We start from the raw sequence: 19043 nt of genomic DNA on the forward strand, positions 1-19043 counted from the left end.
CAACCCCTCAGAAAACGAACAGGAAATGACATCACCACAAACCCCAGCAACCCCATCCAGGTCAAACATATAATAGAAAGCAGGAGACAACAGCTTCGCTTCACTTGGAGGTCACCACTGAAGATGTTACCTAGCCAGGTAATGAAACGTCTGGATATCAAACCTACAGCTCAGCGAGCAAACCTACACCCTAAACCTCAAACCTCAACCTGAGCTACAAACCTTCACAAACCTTGGAATAATCTAATCATAATCTGGAATTAAAATTTAAATAATGACTGTGAAATATTGTAGGAGAAACTGCCATCTGGTTCACTAACCTTCCTTCAGGGAGGAAAATCTACTATCCTTACCTGTTGGGTCCAATATGTGATCCCAGACTCACAGCAATGTGGTTGTTTCTTAGTGGCCCTCTGAAATGGCCCCACTAAGCCACTCAGTTGTATAAAACCACCATAAAGTCTCAAAGGAAAGAAACTTGGATCAAAGTAGGCATTGGAAATGAGAATGGCAAAGTCACCCCTGATGACCTTGGAAGGTGAGAGCTGTCTCACAGACTGGCCTGGGTCAAACCAGGATAGCCGTCCCACAGACTGGCCTGGGTCAAACCAGGATAGCTGTCCCACTGACTGGCCTAGGCCAAACCAGGAGAGCTGTCCCACTGACTGGCCTGGGCCAAACTGGGAGAGCTGTCTCAGAGACTAGCCTGGGTCAAACCGGGAGAGCTGTCTCACAGACTGGCCTGGGTCAAACCGGGAGAGCTGTCTCAGAGACTGGCCTGGGTCAAACCGGGACAGCTGTATCACTGGCCTGGGTCAAACCGGGACAGCTGTCTCACAGACTGGCCTGGGTTAAACCGGGACAGCTGTCTCACAGCCTGGCCTGGGTCAAACCAGGAGAGCTGTCTCACAGACTGGCCTGGGTCAAACCGGGACAGCTGTCTCACTGGCCTGGGTCAAACTGGGACAGCTGTCTCACAGACTGGCCTGGGTCAAACCGGGACAGCTGTCTCACTGGCCTGGGTCAAACCAGGACAGCTGTCTCAGAGACTGACCTGGGTCAAACTGGGACAGCTGTCTCACTGGCTTGGGTCAAACCGGGACATCTGTCTCAGAGACTGGCCTGGGTCAAACTGGGACAGCTGTCTCAGAGACTGGTCTGGGTCAAACCGGGAGAACAGTCTCAGAGACTGGCCTGGGTCAAACCGGGACAGATGTCTCACAGACTGGCCTGGGCCAATACGGGAGAGCTGTCTCACAGACTGGCCTGGGTCAAACCGGGAGAACTGTCTCAGAGACTGGCCTGGGTTAAACCGGGACAGCTGTCTCACAGACTGGCCTGGGTCAAACCGGGACAGCTGTCTTACAGACTGGCCTGGGTCAAACCGGGAGAGCTGTCTCACTGATTGGCCTGGGTCAAACCGGAAGAGCTGTCTCAGAGACTGGCCTGGGTCAAATCAGGACAGCTGTCTCACAGACTGGCCTGGGTCAAACCGGGACAGCTGTCTCACTGGCCTGGGTCAAACCGGGACAGCTGTCTCAGAGACTGGCCTGGGTCAAACCGGGACAGCTGTCTCACTGGCCTGGATCAAACCAGGACAGCTGTGTCAGAGACTGGCCTGGGTCAAACCAGGACAGCTGTCTCAGAGACTGGCCTGGTTCAAACCGGGAGAGCTGTCCCGCTTACTGGCCTGGGTCAAACCGGGAGAGCTGTCTCAGTGAGCGGTCAAGCAACAGTGTGACACAGTCACACTCACGGAATCCTCCAACATCCTGGACACCGCCATCACGTTCCTGGACATGTGCTGTCCCACTGGCAGGACAGAGTGAGCAGAGGTGACAACACAGTGACATGCAATCAGGAGGGAGTTACCCTGGGATTTTCAACATTGGCTCCAGAACTCTTGGTGTATTATGGCATCAAGTTAAAAATGGGCAAGGGAACCCCCTGCTGACTACCACATTGATCAACAGTTGAAGGAGGCACTGAGGTTGGTAAGGGCACACAATGTACTCTAAATGTTGGGCTTCCCTGAGAGTGGCTTGGCAGCACCACAATTGACTGAGCTGATTAGATTCGATTAGATTCCCTACAGTATGGAAACAGGCCCTTCGGCCCAACAAGTCCACACCGACCCTCCGAAGAGTAACCCACCCAGATTCATTTCCCTACATTTACTCCTGACTAATGCACCTAACTTTGGGCAATTTAGCATGGCAAATTCACCTGACCCGCAAATCTCTTGGAATGTGGGAGGAAACCGGAGCACCCGGAGGAAACCCACGCAGACACGGGGAGTATGTGCAAACTCCACACAGACAGTCGCCTGAGGCAGGTGCCTGGCGCTGTGAGGCAGCGGTGCTAACCACTGAGCCACCGTGCCACCCTGATCAAATCTTAAAGGACTTTGCTGCTGGACTGGGTCTATGGCAATTGATAAGGAACCAAATAGAGAGAAAAGCAGATGTGATGTTATCCTCATCAATCTGCCTGCTGCAGACATATTTGTCCATGGCCGCTAAACAGTCCTCCTGGAGACAAAGTGCTATCTTCACATTGAGAATACTATCCATGTATTATGCGAACTATAAACATGCTGAGTGGGCAAGATTTCAAACAAGACTGGGTATCTATGAGATGCCGTAGACCATCAGCAGCAGCAGAATTATACTCCAACAGAATCTGTAACTTCATGGCCCAGCATATCCTCCACCATCAAGCCAGGGGATCAACCCTGCTTCAATGGAGAGTGCAGGAAGGTAAAAACAATGACTGCAGATGCTGGAAACCAGATGCTGGAGAGTGCAGGAAGGCATGCTGGGATCAGCTTGGAGGTAGCGAGATCTGCAGATGCTGGGAAGTCAGAGTCGATGAAGTGTGGAGCTGGATAAAGCACAGCAGGTCAAACAGCATCAGGAGGAATAGGAGAGTCGACATTTTGGGTCAGAACTGAGCAGCACCAGGCTTACCTAAAAAAGGATGTTTCAACCTGGTGAAGCGACCAAAGCAGAATGCCAAAACAGCAAGTGATGGACAGAGCTAATGCCACAACCAACAGATCAGATCTAATGTGGCAGTCCTGCACCTCGGGGTGGAGGTGCACAGTTCCTTGAAAGTGGAGTCACAGGTAGACAGGGTGGTGAATAAGGCATTTGCCTTCACTGGTCAGTGCATTGAGTGCAGGAGTTAGGGTGTCATGTTGCAGCATTGGTGAGGCCATTTTTAGAATACTGTGCTCTGGTCTCCCTAGAATGACGTTGTGAAATTTGAAAGGGTTCAATAAAGATTTACAAGGATGTTGCCAAGATTGGAGGGTCTGAGCTACAGAGAAAGGCTGAATAGGCTGGATTGTCTTTCCCTGAAGCATAGGAGCCTGAGGGGTGACCTTAAAGAGACTTACAAAATAATGAGAGGCATGGATAGGATGAATAGTCAAGGTCTTCTTCCCAGGGTAGGGGCATCCAAAACTAGAGGGCATAGGTTTAAGGTCAGAGGGGAAAGATTTATAAAGTACCTGAGAGGCAATTTTGCACGCAGAGGGTGGTGCGTATATGGAACCAGCTGCCAGAGGAGGTGGTGGATATTGGTACAAATACAAAATTTAAAAGGCATCTTGATGGTTAGGAGAATTGGAAGGATTTATAGAGATAGGGGCCAAATGCTGGCAAATGGGACTAGATCCGTTTCGGATATCTGGTCAGCACGGAGTTGGACAGAAGATTCTGTTTCTGTGCTGTATAAATATCCACATTCTCAATGATGGAGGAGCCCAGCACATCATTGCAAAATATAAGGCTGAAGCATTTGCAGCAATCTTTAGCCAGCAGTTAATGATCCATCTCAGTCTCCTCCAATAGTCCCCAGCATTAATGATGTCAGTCTTCTGCCAATTTGATCCAAGGAAATATAGGATAGAATCCCTACAGTGTGGAAGCAGGACATTCGGCCCATCAAGTTCACACCGACCCTCCAAACAACATCCCACCCAGACCCAAACCCATCCCTATAACCCCATATTTCCCATGACTAATCCACCTAGCCTGCACATACCTGAACACTATGGGCAATTTAGCACAGCCGAGCCACCTAATCTGCACATCTTTAGGCTGTGGGAGGAAACCGGAGCACCCAGAGGAAACCCACACAGACACGGGGAGTATTTGCAAGCTCCACACAGACAGTCGCCTGAGGCTGGAATTGAACCCGGGTCCCTGGCACTGTGAGGTAGCAGTCCTAACCACTGTGCCACCATCCCATCCCAAATAGTTGGAGGCACTGGATACTGTAAAAGTTTGGGTCCTGTCAACATTTTGGCAATAGTCCTGAAGACCTGTGTTTGAGAACTTGCTGCACCACTAGGCAAACTGTTCCAGCACAGATCCAACACTGACATCTACCTGACAAAACTGGTCAGATTCCCCAAAGCCTGTCGACTAGACACACGACAGGAGAATGATGGAATTCTCCCCACTTGCCTGGATGGGTGCAGCTCCAACAACACTCAAAAAGCTTGACACCATCCAGAACAAAGCAGCCCCCACTTGACTGGCACTACACCCACAAACATTCACTCCACTTTACCATTGTTGTTCATTAGCAGCAGCATGTACCATCTACAAGATGAACTACAAAAGTTCACCAAAGATCCTTAGACAGCACCTTCCAAATCCATAACCACCATCATCGAGAAGGACAAGGGCAGCAGATACATGGGAGCACCACCAGCTGCAAGTTCCCCTCCAAGCCACTCAGTGCCCTGACTTGGAAATATATCACCTTTCTTTCAGTGTCACAGGGTCAAAATCCTGGAACCTCCAGGATTCTTAAGGGAGAGGGTGAGCAGCCCCAAGTCGTGGTACACATATTTGATCTGGTGCTTAGCAATGAACCAGGTCAGGTGTCAGATCTCTCAGTGGGAGAGCATTTTGGTGACTCCTTGACCTTTACTATAGTCATGGAGAGGTTTAGGAGCAGATAGTGTGGGAAAGTATTTAATTGGGGGAGGGGAAATTCCAATGCTATTAGGCAGGAACTGTGGAGCATAATCTGGGAACAGATATTCTCAGGGAAATGCACAACAGAAACGTGGAGGTTGTTCAGGGAGCACTTGCTGCGAGTGTTGGACAGGTTTGTCCCACTGAGGCAAGGAAGGGATGGTAAGGTGAAGGTATCTTGAATGACAAGGGATGTGGAACATCTAGTCAAGAGGAAAGAGGAAACTTACTTAAGGTTGAAGAAGCAAGGATCAGACAGGGCTCCTGAGGGTTACAAGGACGGAACTGAAGAATTGGCTTGGAAGAGCTAGAAGAGGGCATGAAACAGCCTTGGGGGGTAGGATTAAAGAAAACCCAAAGGCGTTCTACACTGATGTGAGGAACAAGAGGATGGCCAGAGGATGGACCAATCAGGGATAGTGGAGGGAACTTGTGCCTGAGGTCGAAGGAGGTAGGGGAGGTCCTTAATGATTACTTTGCTGCAATATTCACTACTGAGAGGGACCTTGTCGTTTGTGAGGACAGTGTGAAACAGGCTGATATGCTCAAACAGGTTGATGTTAAGAAGGAGGATGTGCTGGAAATTTTGAAAAACATGAGGATAGATAAATCCCGGGATATAGCCAAGGAACTATGGGAAGCAAAGGCAGAGATTATTGTGCATTTGGCAATGATCTTTGTGTCCTCACTGTCCACTGGAGCAGCAACAGACAATTGGAGAGTGGCAAATCTTATTCCTTTGTTCAAGAATAGGGACAACCCTGGGAATTACAAGCCAGTCAGTCGTACGTTAGTGGTGGGAAAAGTACTGGAGATGATCCTGAGAGAGAGGAATTATTACTATTTGGACAAGCATTGTTCGATTAGAGATAGTCAGCATGACTTTGTGAGGGGCAGAGACAAAAGAAATCTGCAGATGCTGGAATCCAAAGTAGATAGACAGGAGGCTGGAAGAGCACAGCAGACCAGGCAGCATCAGGAGGGGGAGAAATCAACGTTTCGGGTGTAACCCTTCTTCAGGGCTGGGGGTGGGTGTAGAGGGAGCTGCAGGCTTTGGAGAGAAAGGTGTTGATCTGTGGAGGAGGGATTGTGGTTCATTTGGACAGACAGTTGTTCTCCTTACAACAGAGAACCAGGAGAGGAAATTTGATGAAGGAGTTCAAAATCCTTAGGATTTTGATTAAGTAAAGCAGGAAAAGTGTTTGGAAAGGCTAAGAATCAATAACCAATGGGCATCGATTTAAGGTGATTCACAAAGAACCAGAATTGATGTGAGGAAGAACATTTAACGTGTTGAAATGCCAAGTGGTTTCTATTTGGAAAGTACTTCCTCGTGGAGGTTCCTAGTTCCAGGTTCAATTACAGTCTTTAAATGAGAGTGGAATAAATACTTGAAGAAAAAGATTGAAAAGAAGTGCAGCAAGAGATGGATTGTGGAACAAACTGAGCTACCTTCAAAGAGCCAGCATAGACTGAATGGGGTGAATAACGTCACATACAAAAAAATCTGGCAAGAATGTCATGTCTCAGTCAAATTTCTGAATCACGTATTCCTAATAATTATTCCTTAGCCATCTGACTCAGTAGAGTCATCGAGTCAGACAGTATGGAAACAGACCCGAAGAGTGTGGTGCTGGAAAAGCACAGCCGGTCAGGCAGCATCTGAGGAGCAGGAGAATCAATCCTTCAAGCATAAGCTCTTCATCAAGAATGCACATTCCTGATGAAGAGCTTATGCGCGAAACATTGGTTCTCCTGCTCCTCGGATGCTGCCTGACTGGCTGTGCTTTTCCAGCACCACACTCTTTGATTCTGACCTCCAGCATCTGCAGTCCTCACTTTCTCCATGGAAACAGATCCTTCAGTCCAACTCATCCAAGCCGACCAGATCTTAAATTTATCTAGTCCCATTTGCCAGCATTTGATCCATATCCCACTAAACCATGTTTATTTATGTACCCATCCAGATGCCTTTTAAATGTTGCAATTGTACCAGCCTCTACCACTTCCTCTGGCAGCACATTCCATACACGCACCACCCTCTGTGTGAAAAAGTTGCCCCTTAATTCCCTTTTACATCTTTCCCCTCTCACCTTAAACCTATGCCCTCTAGTTTTGGACCTCTCTAACCTGTGAAAAAGACCTTGTCTGTTTACCCTATCCATGCCCCTCATGATTTTATAAGTTTCTACAAGGTCAGCCCTCAGCCTCCAATGCTCCAAGGAAAACAGTCCCAGCCTACTCAGCCTCTCCCTTTAGCTGAAACCCACCAGCCCTGGCAATATCCTTGTTAATCTTTTCTGCACCCTTTCAAGTTTAACATTTCTTTCTGTAGCAGGGAGACCACAATTGGACACAGTATTCCAAAAATAACCTAACCAAATTCACAACATGACCTCCCAACTCCTATACTCAATGCACTGACCAAAAAGGTCAATTGTACCAAACATCTTCTTCACTATCCTGTCTACCTATGACTCTACCTTCAAGGAACTATGAACCTGCCCTCCAAGGTCTAATAACAGTGTAACAATATGCCTCAAAGGATCCTGAATCACCAGCTCTAAATCCAGCCATAATTGTTCACCTTTGATCACAGTGTTATATGCTCCTCCCAGTTACTGAGTAATTATTCATCATCGTCCTGATACAGTAATGATTGGTCAGCTCTATATCTGGAAATGTGTTGCTGGAAAAGCGCAGCAGGTCAGGCAGCATCCAGGGAACAGGAGAAATTCCTGAAGAAGGGCTTATGCCCGAAACGTCGATTCTCCTGTTCCCTGGATGCTGCCTGACCTGCTGCGCTTTTCCAGCAACACATTTCCAGCTCTGATCTCCAGCATCTGCAGACCTCACTTTCTCCTCAGCTCTATATCTGTCAGTTTCACAGATCCACGTGAAGGCTGATTTCCCTGATCTTGTCTAGGTAGATTTGATTAACTGGATGGAGCCAATTCTGGGCTGTTTTACAAAAAAGGCAAAGTGCTTTCACAAACTGCTTGTTTTTCTATCCGTAGGCCAGGCCATCAGAAAAACGTTTGCCTCCTGCCTGATTTTCTGGCCTTGTGTCCCGGGTTAAATCTTAATGCTTCAGCCCCTTTATTCTGGGCCCTGTGACTGCTATTGACCTGAAACAGGCGATTGGATTCCGGATTTCCAGTCGTCAGCAATGGCTTGTTCAGTATCAGTGTCACCTTGATCTCAAACCGGGCTCTCACCTTGAAAAGCTGCACCCCGAGGCAGGCAAAGACAAACTGGAGGAGGGTGGTCACAATCACAATGTTCCCTATGGTCTTGATGGCTACAAACACGCATTGAACCACATGCTGAAAGAGAGGCAGAGAGACAGGAATCAGACACTGGCACTGCAACAGTTGGGGGGGGCATGAGGAAGGCTTCATAATAGAGGCTGACACCAAGTCACAAAACACCCATTACAAAAGCCAGTGCAGGCAGACGTAGGGAGAGAGGGGTCACAGAGGAATGAAGGAAGGGGAAGTTGAACATAGTGAATGGAGTGGGCAAAGAAGGACTGGGGATGGGCACGGGTGTGTGAGAGGTGGGAGCGTGGGCACAGGGAGATTAGATTAGATTAGATTACTTACAGTGTGGAAACAGGCCCTTCAGCCCAACAAGTCCACACCAACACTCCGAAGAGAACCCATCCAGACCCGTTCCCCTACATTTACCCCTTACCTAACACTACGGGCAATTTAGCGTGGCCAATTCACCTAACCTGCACATCTTTGGATTGTGGGAGGAAACCAGAGCACCCGGAGGAAACCCACGCAGACACGGGGAGAACGTGCAAACTCCACACAGCAGTTGGCTGAGGCACGAATTGAACCCGGGTCCCTGGTGCTGTGAGGTAGCAGTGCTAACCACTGTGCCACCGTACCGCCCTTAAAGAACGGTACAGTGGATGAAAGATACTAGGGGTGTGCACAGGAGAATGAACTGAAGGATGATTGTGGGCTAAGGGGGTGGGAGCAGGGCACAGGGAAACTGGGTGGGTACAGAATGTTATGAACCACTTGCAGCTTGTTCTGACAGCAAGTACAAACCTTTTTATACATAGCTTTAAACAGAAGGGCAGGGGATCACAAACGCATTCAGAGGTAGCTCAATCCGTGACTTCCTAAAAGAAGATAGACAGCTGGAGACTCAGCAGCTGGGGACTTTTCCAGAGGATTCCTGATACCTATCAGAAGGTTCGACTTCCCGAAAGAACAAGGAGCTGGAACCAGCCAGTGAGCCTGTTCTGTCATTCAGGAAGACCATGATTGATCAGATTATGGCCTCAAATCTGCAATCCCATATATCCCTGATAACCTTTCACCCTGTTGCTTAACAAGATCTATCTACCCCTGTATTTAAAATGTGCAAGGACTCTGCTTCCAACGCCTTTTCAGGAAGACAGGTCCAAAGACTCACAACTCTCTGAGAGAAAGAGTTTTGTCTCATCTCTGCTTTCAATGGGCCACTGTCTTTGGTCCCTTCCATGACCTCTGCTCCCTCTCCCTGGTCAGTCTGAAGTTGAAACAGGCTGTTTACAACCTCATCATCCTCCTTAACCTGACAGGAGCTCCAAATCACAAATTCACTTTCTCAGCAAAACCACCCACTCCCCCCCTCCTTGGCATTGTTGAACTCTGCCCCTGCCTCAACTAATCTGCCCTTGAAACCCTTGTCACATAGTTGTTGCATCCAGGATCATTCATTCCCATAGGCAGCTGGACCAGTCAGCCAACCACTTCTGAAGGTAACAAACTTCAGCACATCCCAAACTCTGCTACCTGTGTCTCTAACAAACACTCAGCACCCTGAGCTCACTGACTTTCAGCAACTCCTCAGCTTTAAAATTTTCATTCTTGTTTTCAAATCCTTCTAGTGCTCCTCCTGTTCCTAGCTCTGAAACCTTCTCCAGCTCTACACCCCTCATATTTCTCCACTCATCATTTCTGGCCTCTTGAGCATCCCTGATTTTAATCATTCCAACTCTGGTGACCATGCCTTCAGCTGCCTGAGCTGTAAACTCCAAATTCCTCCCCTACACATCTCCAACCCTTTACTTCATTTAATACAATCTTCAAAACCCATCTCTTTCACAAAGCCTTGGGAACTTGTCCTAATATATCCCTATGGGCGTCCTTTGAAGGAAGGCCGAGGGATATTTTGCTGCATGAACGCCATTTTATAAATGCAAACTCCAGTTGTTGTTAAACTAAAGGAGATTCAGTCCCCATGTCTATTTGACTGCAGGAGCACAAATGGGTCTCAAACCTTCAGTTAATCGCTGTTTTAAATTTAGTTAACAGACGAGATTATTAAGAAAACTTAAAACAAGCTTTATTATTGGCCCTGGTGCATGCATATAATAAACTGTTGCAAATGCACATATATACATACACATCTATAAATACGCACACATTCATGTACATATATATGCACATATACACACATACACGCAAACACAGATGTACGTGCACACACATGCACAGCCAGATTAATATGCTCACATATACACATACATGCATACACACATATACACAAATTAACTTGCACATAGGCCTACATAAAAAGCTGCATGCACATTATACAGACAAAAGTGCATACAGTTCTTTGACATACTCATGTATGTGTACTGAGGTGTAGTCACACACAATGATCAGATTCATATACATTTGTACTGATACCTTACCAAACACAAACATCTATGTTGATGTGCATACACAGACTCAAACATGCATGCATACCTAAATATGTTGTGAGGGATGCATTTTAACATAGACATGTGTCCACATATGCATAACACACATGCACACACATGCCTGTTCTCAAACATCCACATAGATGGACACATACACCATAAATTCACATATACACAGTGACTCACATACACATATACTTATACAGTTGCAGTCACAAAGCCACATTGTTCACATCTTGGCTCACCTTTAATCCCTTGGCTCTGTTAATAGCTCTCAAAGGTCTGAGCACTCGGAGGACTCGAAGGATCTTTACCACAGAGATAGCACTTGATCTAGAAAAGAAAGGTAAGCGCTGAGCTCCTTAACTGAACACATTGCAGGAGGAGCTCATGTATGGTCTCACTCACTGACTCCTTCACCTACTCACACACCTACTCATTCACTCACCTTCTCACTCACTCAAACAAAAAAATCCCATGAAAACTGTCAGCCTGGATACTAGGACTCAATAAGTCTCAATCCCAGTCAATCTCTAGAACATACACTGCCTCTGTAAACTCACAGTCATGCAATTCATATAGAACATAGAAGAATACAGCGCAGTACAGGCCCTTTGGCCCTCGATGTTGCGCCGATCCAAGCCCACCTAACCTACACTAGTTGTCATTCATTTAGAAGCTCTTACTAGAAGCAACTAATTAGGCGAATCAATAGTTGTGAAATGATGTAAAATTAATCATCTCAAATACTATATTGTGCAAGAAAAATCCAGCAGGTCTGACAGCATCTGTGGAGACAGAAATAGGGTTCATGTTTTGAGTCCAATATTGCTCTTCTTCAGGGTTAATGTCCAGCAGCCACAGTCCTTTGCTTTAACTACATTGTTCTATATGGTGTTACAGCAGTTCAGGCAGCATCCGAGGTCAGGGAGTCCCTCTCCAACTGCAACTCCCAGGTCATTTCCTCTGCCCTGAAGCTCTTCAACCATGTCCTCAAACTCTATGCTACTTTCTCCCCACCCCCACCTTCCTCTCATTTATCTCTCCACCCTTCAGGCTCTCTGCCTGTATTCCTGATGAAGGGCTTTTGCCCGAAACATCGATTTTACTGCTCCTCGGATGCTGCCTGAACTGCTGTGCTTTTCCAGCACCACTCTAATCTAGAGTCTAGATTAGAGTGGTCCTGGAAAAGCACAGCAGTTCAGGCAGCATCTGAGGAGCAGTAAAATCGATGTTTCCAGCATCTGCAGTCATTGTTTTTACCTAGATACTGTTACATCAATCAGAATAGAATGTTACACGATGTGGTAACACAGTGATGTGGAAAAGCACAATTCACTTAACATTGGATACAAGAATATTATATTAAACAAAATAAGTTGCCATTTACATCAAACAATTGTTCTGGATCACAGAGCTGAGATCCTCAGAGGATTGATGTGGACACATTGGGCTGAATGGTCTGCTTCCACACTGTAGGGATTCTATAATTCCAGGCTATCACTGTCTTTTGCCTCCTTATATCCTTTCCCATTCACCTAATACTCTCCTTAACTTCCTTGGTTAGCCACGGTTGGTTTATCACTCTCTGAAAATCTTTCCTCCTGGCTAGGAAGTATTTTTTTCTCAAAGTTGTGAATTACCTCCTTAAATGTCTGCCACTGTTTGTTGACTGTTCTTCCTGTTAATCTATCTGCCTAGTCTACTTTAGCTAAGTCTATCTGCATTTCATTGCCCCTCTCCTTATTTAATTTAAACCCAGTTATTTCCGATCTAAGTTTCTCAGTCTCGAATTGAATATGAAATTCTACCATGTTACGATCAGTACATGCGAGGGAATCTTTTACTCTGAGGTCACTTATTAAATGTGCCTCATTGCTCAGTACTAAATCCAGGATAGCCTGCTCATTGGTTGGCTCCATGGCACATTGCTGTAGGATACTATCCTTATTGCTATTGATGAATTTGTTGTTGTCGCTACTCTTTCCAACTTGACTGACCCAATCAACACAAAGATTAAAGTCATACACAAGTATTCTTAGAATCATAGAAACCCTAAAGTGTGGAAACAGGCCATTTGTCCCATCCAATCCACACCAACCCTCCGACAAGCATCCTACCCAGACCCATTCCCTATCCTATCCCTCTAACCATGCAATTCCCATGGCCAATCCACCTAACCTGCACATCTTTGCACTGTGGCAGAAAACCTGAACACTCAGAAGAAACCCATGTAGACACAAGGAAAATGTGAAAACTTCACACAGCCAGACACCAAAGCGTTGGAATTGAACCTGGCTTGTTCACTGAGCCACTGTGTCACCATTACTGCTCTATTCTTCTAACATACTCCTACTATTTGTTGATTTATAATTTTCCTTACAGTGTGGCTAATGTTTGTGGGTCTATACCTGTACATCACTCCTACCAGTGTCTTCTTTCCCTTGTTGTTCTTTATCTTCACCTAAATGGGCTCTACATCATCCAAGCCTCATCAACTGATCTCATTTCATCTCTTATTAGCAATGCCATCCCATCAGCGATGATAGGACAGTGATGCTGAAGAACTTATTATACTGGACAACAGAATAGGAATCTAGAATAGCATGTTTTACCAGGTGGTGTAATACTAATCTAGAAGATTTTGTTATATTGACCTCATACCCACTGGATTAACTAAGGTGGCAGGAAGGTGATGTAGAGTATTCACTCCAGGATGAGCCAGTTGGACTGAACCAGTCTTCATCACTTACACTTTCAAAAATATAAAATAGACAAATTATAAAAATTGCAACATGAAACTTGGAATATTGTAAACCAAGTAAAGGTCAGTACCAGGGATCAGAAAGATACAGTCAGACCTAACGAAAATAGGCCGACACGTGGTGAGTGAATTTTAACAGCGATTACAAAATGAAACAGTTTGATAGAAGGGGCAGTATAAAGGCAACAGCACAACTGCAGAGGGGGATCTGAGATTGGCTAATTTCTGAAGAGGCAGGACAAGTTGAAAAGTCTATTTAATAATTGGCATTTGGCATTGTGTCCTTATTAATACAAGTGTGGAATATAAAAGCAAAGAAGTTATCTTCATTCTTTAGAAATAATTAACCATCCCTCAGTTGGAATAATGTGTTCAATTCTGACCTGAAGCAATTCCCCAGAAAGATAGCAGGAATGAGCAACTTCAGTTCAATGGAGAAAGAGAGAAGCTGAGCTTCTTCTCCTGAGAGCAGAGAAGGATACCGTTTAATGGCAGAGTTCAAAATGATGAATGGCTATAATATAGTATGTTAGAACAAGCTATATCCAGTGACTGTATGTTTGGTAAGCAGTAGACACAGGTTTAAAGTCACTGTCAGAACAGCAGAGGTGATGAGCAGAAATTGTCTCAAGCAGTGAGAGGGCGGCACGGTGGCTCAGTGGTTAGCACTGCTGCCTCACAGTGCCAGGGACCCAGGTTCAATTCCAACCTCAGGCAACTGATAGTATTTGTGGAGTTTGCGCATTCTTCCCGTGTCTGCGTGGGTTTCCTCTCCCAGTCACAAAGATGTGCGGGTTAGGTGAAATGGCCATGCTAAATTGCCCATTGTGTTCATGGATATACAGGCTAGGTGGATTAGCCATGGGAAATGTAGAGTAATAGGTGTAGGGGAATGGGTCTGGATGAGATAGTCTTTGGAGAGTCGGTGTGGACTTGTTGGGCCAAATGGACTGTTTCCACACTGTATGGATTCTAATTCAAAGCCTGGAAAGATGAGAATGCTGGTTCCACAATGATATCGGATAAATGACTGAAAGGGGTCAATGTACAATATAGTGGCGGGGGGGGGGAAGCGAGGGGCAAATCAGTTAGCTTTCCATAATAGTGGGAAGAGGCATGATGGGCTGAATCAAGGATTCTACTAAAACAAGCTAACATCAAACAAGACACTCACTGAATTCCAAAGGAGATGAGGGAGACACTGACCACCAACAAGTCCAGGATATTGAAGTAATTCCGACAAAAGGAGCCTTTATGTAGGAAGGCTCCATACGCTGTCATCTGTTGGGGTTGGGAGGTAGAGAGACAAAGAGAGAGATAAAGAGCAAAGAGCAATAGACAGTGAGAAAGAGAGAGGTGTCTGAGATATGGAGATAACAATAGAGAGGGCAGAAACTACACGAGTTACTGAAAGACAGAATTAAAAACAGTTATCGAGATAACTATATTTTTCAGGAACTTTTGATTATTTTGAAAACTTTGTCAGAGAACAGTAGGAACTCATAGGACAGGATGAGGTCACTCAATGCTCCATGTCTGTGCTGATCCATTGAAATGATAACCATCCGATGCAAAAACATTTGTGATCTGTTTTTATACATATGTCTTACTTTTTTTCAAACTCTAATTTTCCCCTTTATTAATTTTTTGGTCATTCTAGTATTTTTTTAATGTTCTGTCCAATCTTCTGTCTTTGTGTAATCAGTGTTTTTTTTCTTTTCGTTTCATACTACTTCTAACATTTATAATTAACGACAGATAGAGGGTCCACTCCTTCGATGGTTTTTCTTACCCATTGTAACATATCTGTTCTGTATATTAGCCAGTTCTGCTTTCATGTCCTCATAGCTGACCTTATTTATACTTTTATAAATAGTCTTGAGCACTTTCTCCCTCAAAGTGAACACAAAATTCAGTCATATTATGGTCACTACCACTTGGGGAACCTCCACAATGAGATCATTAATAATTCCAATTTCCACTTCACCCTCACTTTCACCTGGTCCATCTCTGACTCTTCCTTTCCCTCCTTCAACAGATATCTCAATTTTCCATTTCTAGGGATAGGCTGCCCACCAATATCCACTACAGACCCACTGACTCCCACAGTTACCTTCACTAAACACCTTCAGACCCTGCTTCCTGGAAAGATTCTATTCCATTCTCCCAGTTCCTCCATCTCAGTCGCATCTGTTCCAATGATGCCAACTTCGGCAAGAGAGGTTCTGAACTGTTCACCTTCTTCCTCAATCAAGGATGCCACCATATCATGGTTGACAGAGCCCTCAATCAGGTCTGATCCACCTCCTGCACATTGGCCCTCACCCCCTCTATTCCCTACTGCAACAGTGATAGGGTCCTTACCTACCATCTCACCAGCATCCACATCCATAGGATCATTAGCTGCCATTTCCACCTCCTCCATTGTGATGCCACCACCAGACACACATTCCCCTCCTCTCCCTTGTCAGCCTTCTCAGGGACTGTTCCCTCCAGGACCCTCTGATCCACTCTTCCTTCACTCCCAACATTGCCCCCTCCTAGACACCTTCTGCTGCAACTGCCAAAGGTGTAATACCTGCCTGTTTACCTTCCCGCTTTTCAGTGTCCAAAGGCCCAAACACACATTTCCAAATGAAGGAGCGATTTACCTGCACTTCACACACTCTAGCCTATTACACTTGCTGCTCACAATGGGATCTCCCCTACAATGGGAAAAGGAAGCATAGACTGGGTGACTGCTTCACAGAACCCTTGTGTTCTGTCTGCAAAATAGACCCTGAGTTTCCAGTTGCTTGCCACTTTAACACACCATCCTGTTCCCTGGCCAACATCTGTCTCAGGCTTGCTGCAGTGCTCCAACAAAGCTCAGTGCAAGCTGGAAGAATAGTACCTCATTTTCCATTTGGGGACCCTGCGGTCTCCTGGACTCAATATTAAGTTCAACTACTTTAGAAATTGAGCTCTCCCGTTCCTCACCCTAACACCCACACACCAGGCCTTGTTATCACAGTCTGCTATAACACGTAACCCATCGTTAGCCACCGACGGTCCCCGTTAACAGCTAGTCACCATCTGAGCAGGATCGTTATACTTTGTCTGTCCAATTGTCTTCTCTCTCTTTGAACTCTATCCCCATCTACAGTTTACTCCTAACCCCCTTCCCCCACCTTACCTTCTGCATATAAACAGACATTTTCCTCACTGCCATCAGTGCTGAGGAAGGGTCATTCGACCCAAAATGTTAACTCTGATTTTTCTTCACAGATGCTGCCAGATTTGCTGAGCTTTTCCAGCAGTCTTTGTTTTGGTAGCAGTTATGGTATAGGTTGTTCCCTGGTTAGCTCCTGAACATGCTGTTTTAAGAAATTATTGAAAACATTCTATGAGCTCATCTAAGCTACTTTTGCCCATCTGGCTTTTCCAGTCGATGTGTGGATTATCATCATGGCTTTCTGGAAAGCTCTCATTATTTCTTCCTTGAAATGCCATCCTCTGTGCTTAACTGTTAGGTGGCCTACACAACTCCCACAAGTGACTTATAATTTATAATTCCTGCCTAAACTATCTGCCCTCTGTGTTGGGCTAACACCATGGATTAACTGAGTCACCCTCTAATTTTCTTAATTTCCTGTCATTCCAAAATGTCCTGTGATCTTCAAGGTTCCAGTTGTAATTCATGTCACCGTGCAGCCAGGGCCCTGTAATGGTCACTAGATCATAGCTATTTCATTTCTACCTGCACTTGCTGTTCATCCAGTGTTTTAATTATGACAGAGAATTAAATTTTATCCTTAGATTACATTACAGTGTGGAAACAGGCCCTTCGGCCCAACAAGTCCACACCAACCCGCCGAAGCGAAACCCACCCATACCCCTACATTTACCCCTTACCTAACACTACGGGCAATTTAGCACGACCAATTCACCTGACCTGCACATCTTTGGACAGTGGGAGGAAACCGGAGCACCCGGAGGAAACCCACGCAGACAATCCTTATAGTTTCTTTGTAAACTTTAATTGTACCTGTTAGTAGACTCTTAGATTCACAGCCTATATCCCTCCTATTATACATTTTGATTATCATTTTCTGAATGAATATCTTTCTCTTTGGCCTTGATTCTACTCTTTGATTTAATGGAGAGAGTGAGGGGAGGACACAGTGGGAGTGGGGTTTGGACACAGAGAGAGTGAGGGGAGGACACAGTGGGAGTGGGGGGTGGACACAGAGAGAGTGAGAGGAGGACACAGAGAGAGTGAGGGGTGGACACAGTGGGAGTGGGGGGTGGACACAGAGAGAGTGAGAGGAGGACACAGAGAGAGTGAGGGGTGGACACAGTGGGAGTGGGGGGTGGACACAGAGAGAGTGAGAGGAGGACACAGAGAGAGTGAGGGGTGGACACAGTGGGAGTGGGGGGTGGACACAGAGAGAGTGAGAGGAGGACACAGAGAGAGTGAGGGGTGGACACAGTGGGAGTGGGGGGTGGACACAGAGAGAGTGAGAGGAGGACACAGAGAGAGTGAGGGGTGGACACAGTGGGAGTGGGGGGTGGACACAGAGAGAGTGAGAGGAGGACACAGAGAGAGTGAGGGGTGGACACAGTGGGAGTGGGGGGTGGACACAGAGAGAGTGAGAGGAGGACACAGAGAGAGTGAGGGGTGGACACAGTGGGAGTGGGGGGTGGACACAGAGAGAGTGAGAGGAGGACACAGAGAGAGTGAGGGGTGGACACAGTGGGAGTGGGGGGTGGACACAGAGAGAGTGAGAGGAGGACACAGAGAGAGTGAGGGGTGGACACAGTGGGAGTGGGGGGTGGACACAGAGAGAGTGAGAGGAGGACACAGAGAGAGTGAGGGGTGGACACAGTGGGAGTGGGGGGTGGACACAGAGAGAGTGAGAGGAGGACACAGAGAGAGTGAGGGGTGGACACAGTGGGAGTGGGGGGTGGACACAGAGAGAGTGAGAGGAGGACACAGAGAGAGTGAGGGGTGGACACAGTGGGAGTGGGGGGTGGACACAGAGAGAGTGAGAGGAGGACACAGAGAGAGTGAGGGGTGGACACAGTGGGAGTGGGGGGTGGACACAGAGAGAGTGAGAGGAGGACACAGAGAGAGTGAGGGGTGGACACAGTGGGAGTGGGGGGTGGACACAGAGAGAGTGAGAGGAGGACACAGAGAGAGTGAGGGGTGGACACAGTGGGAGTGGGGGGTGGACACAGAGAGAGTGAGAGGAGGACACAGAGAGAGTGAGGGGTGGACACAGTGGGAGTGGGGGGTGGACACAGAGAGAGTGAGAGGAGGACACAGAGAGAGTGAGGGGTGGACACAGTGGGAGTGGGGGGTGGACACAGAGAGAGTGAGAGGAGGACACAGAGAGAGTGAGGGGTGGACACAGTGGGAGTGGGGGGTGGACACAGAGAGAGTGAGAGGAGGACACAGAGAGAGTGAGGGGTGGACACAGTGGGAGTGGGGGGTGGACACAGAGAGAGTGAGAGGAGGACACAGAGAGAGTGAGGGGTGGACACAGTGGGAGTGGGGGGTGGACACAGAGAGAGTGAGAGGAGGACACAGAGA

General features: G+C 46.7%; 1 protein-coding gene across 1 annotated transcript in view; it reads right to left on the reverse strand.

The window, feature by feature from the left end:
• Positions 1–19043, reverse strand: part of LOC122562953 (voltage-dependent L-type calcium channel subunit alpha-1S-like) — a 172513-nt gene that overhangs the window by 83898 nt on the left and 69572 nt on the right. The window contains exons 15-17 of the mRNA XM_043716256.1: positions 14643–14749; positions 10950–11037; positions 8213–8320 (exon numbers count right to left, since the gene is read on the reverse strand). Of these exons, the coding sequence (XP_043572191.1) occupies positions 8213–8320; positions 10950–11037; positions 14643–14749 (303 nt within the window). The remainder of the gene's footprint in view (positions 1–8212; positions 8321–10949; positions 11038–14642; positions 14750–19043) is intronic.

The sequence above is a fragment of the Chiloscyllium plagiosum genome, chromosome 26 (assembly GCF_004010195.1).
Source record: "Chiloscyllium plagiosum isolate BGI_BamShark_2017 chromosome 26, ASM401019v2, whole genome shotgun sequence".
Taxonomy (NCBI): domain Eukaryota; kingdom Metazoa; phylum Chordata; class Chondrichthyes; order Orectolobiformes; family Hemiscylliidae; genus Chiloscyllium; species Chiloscyllium plagiosum.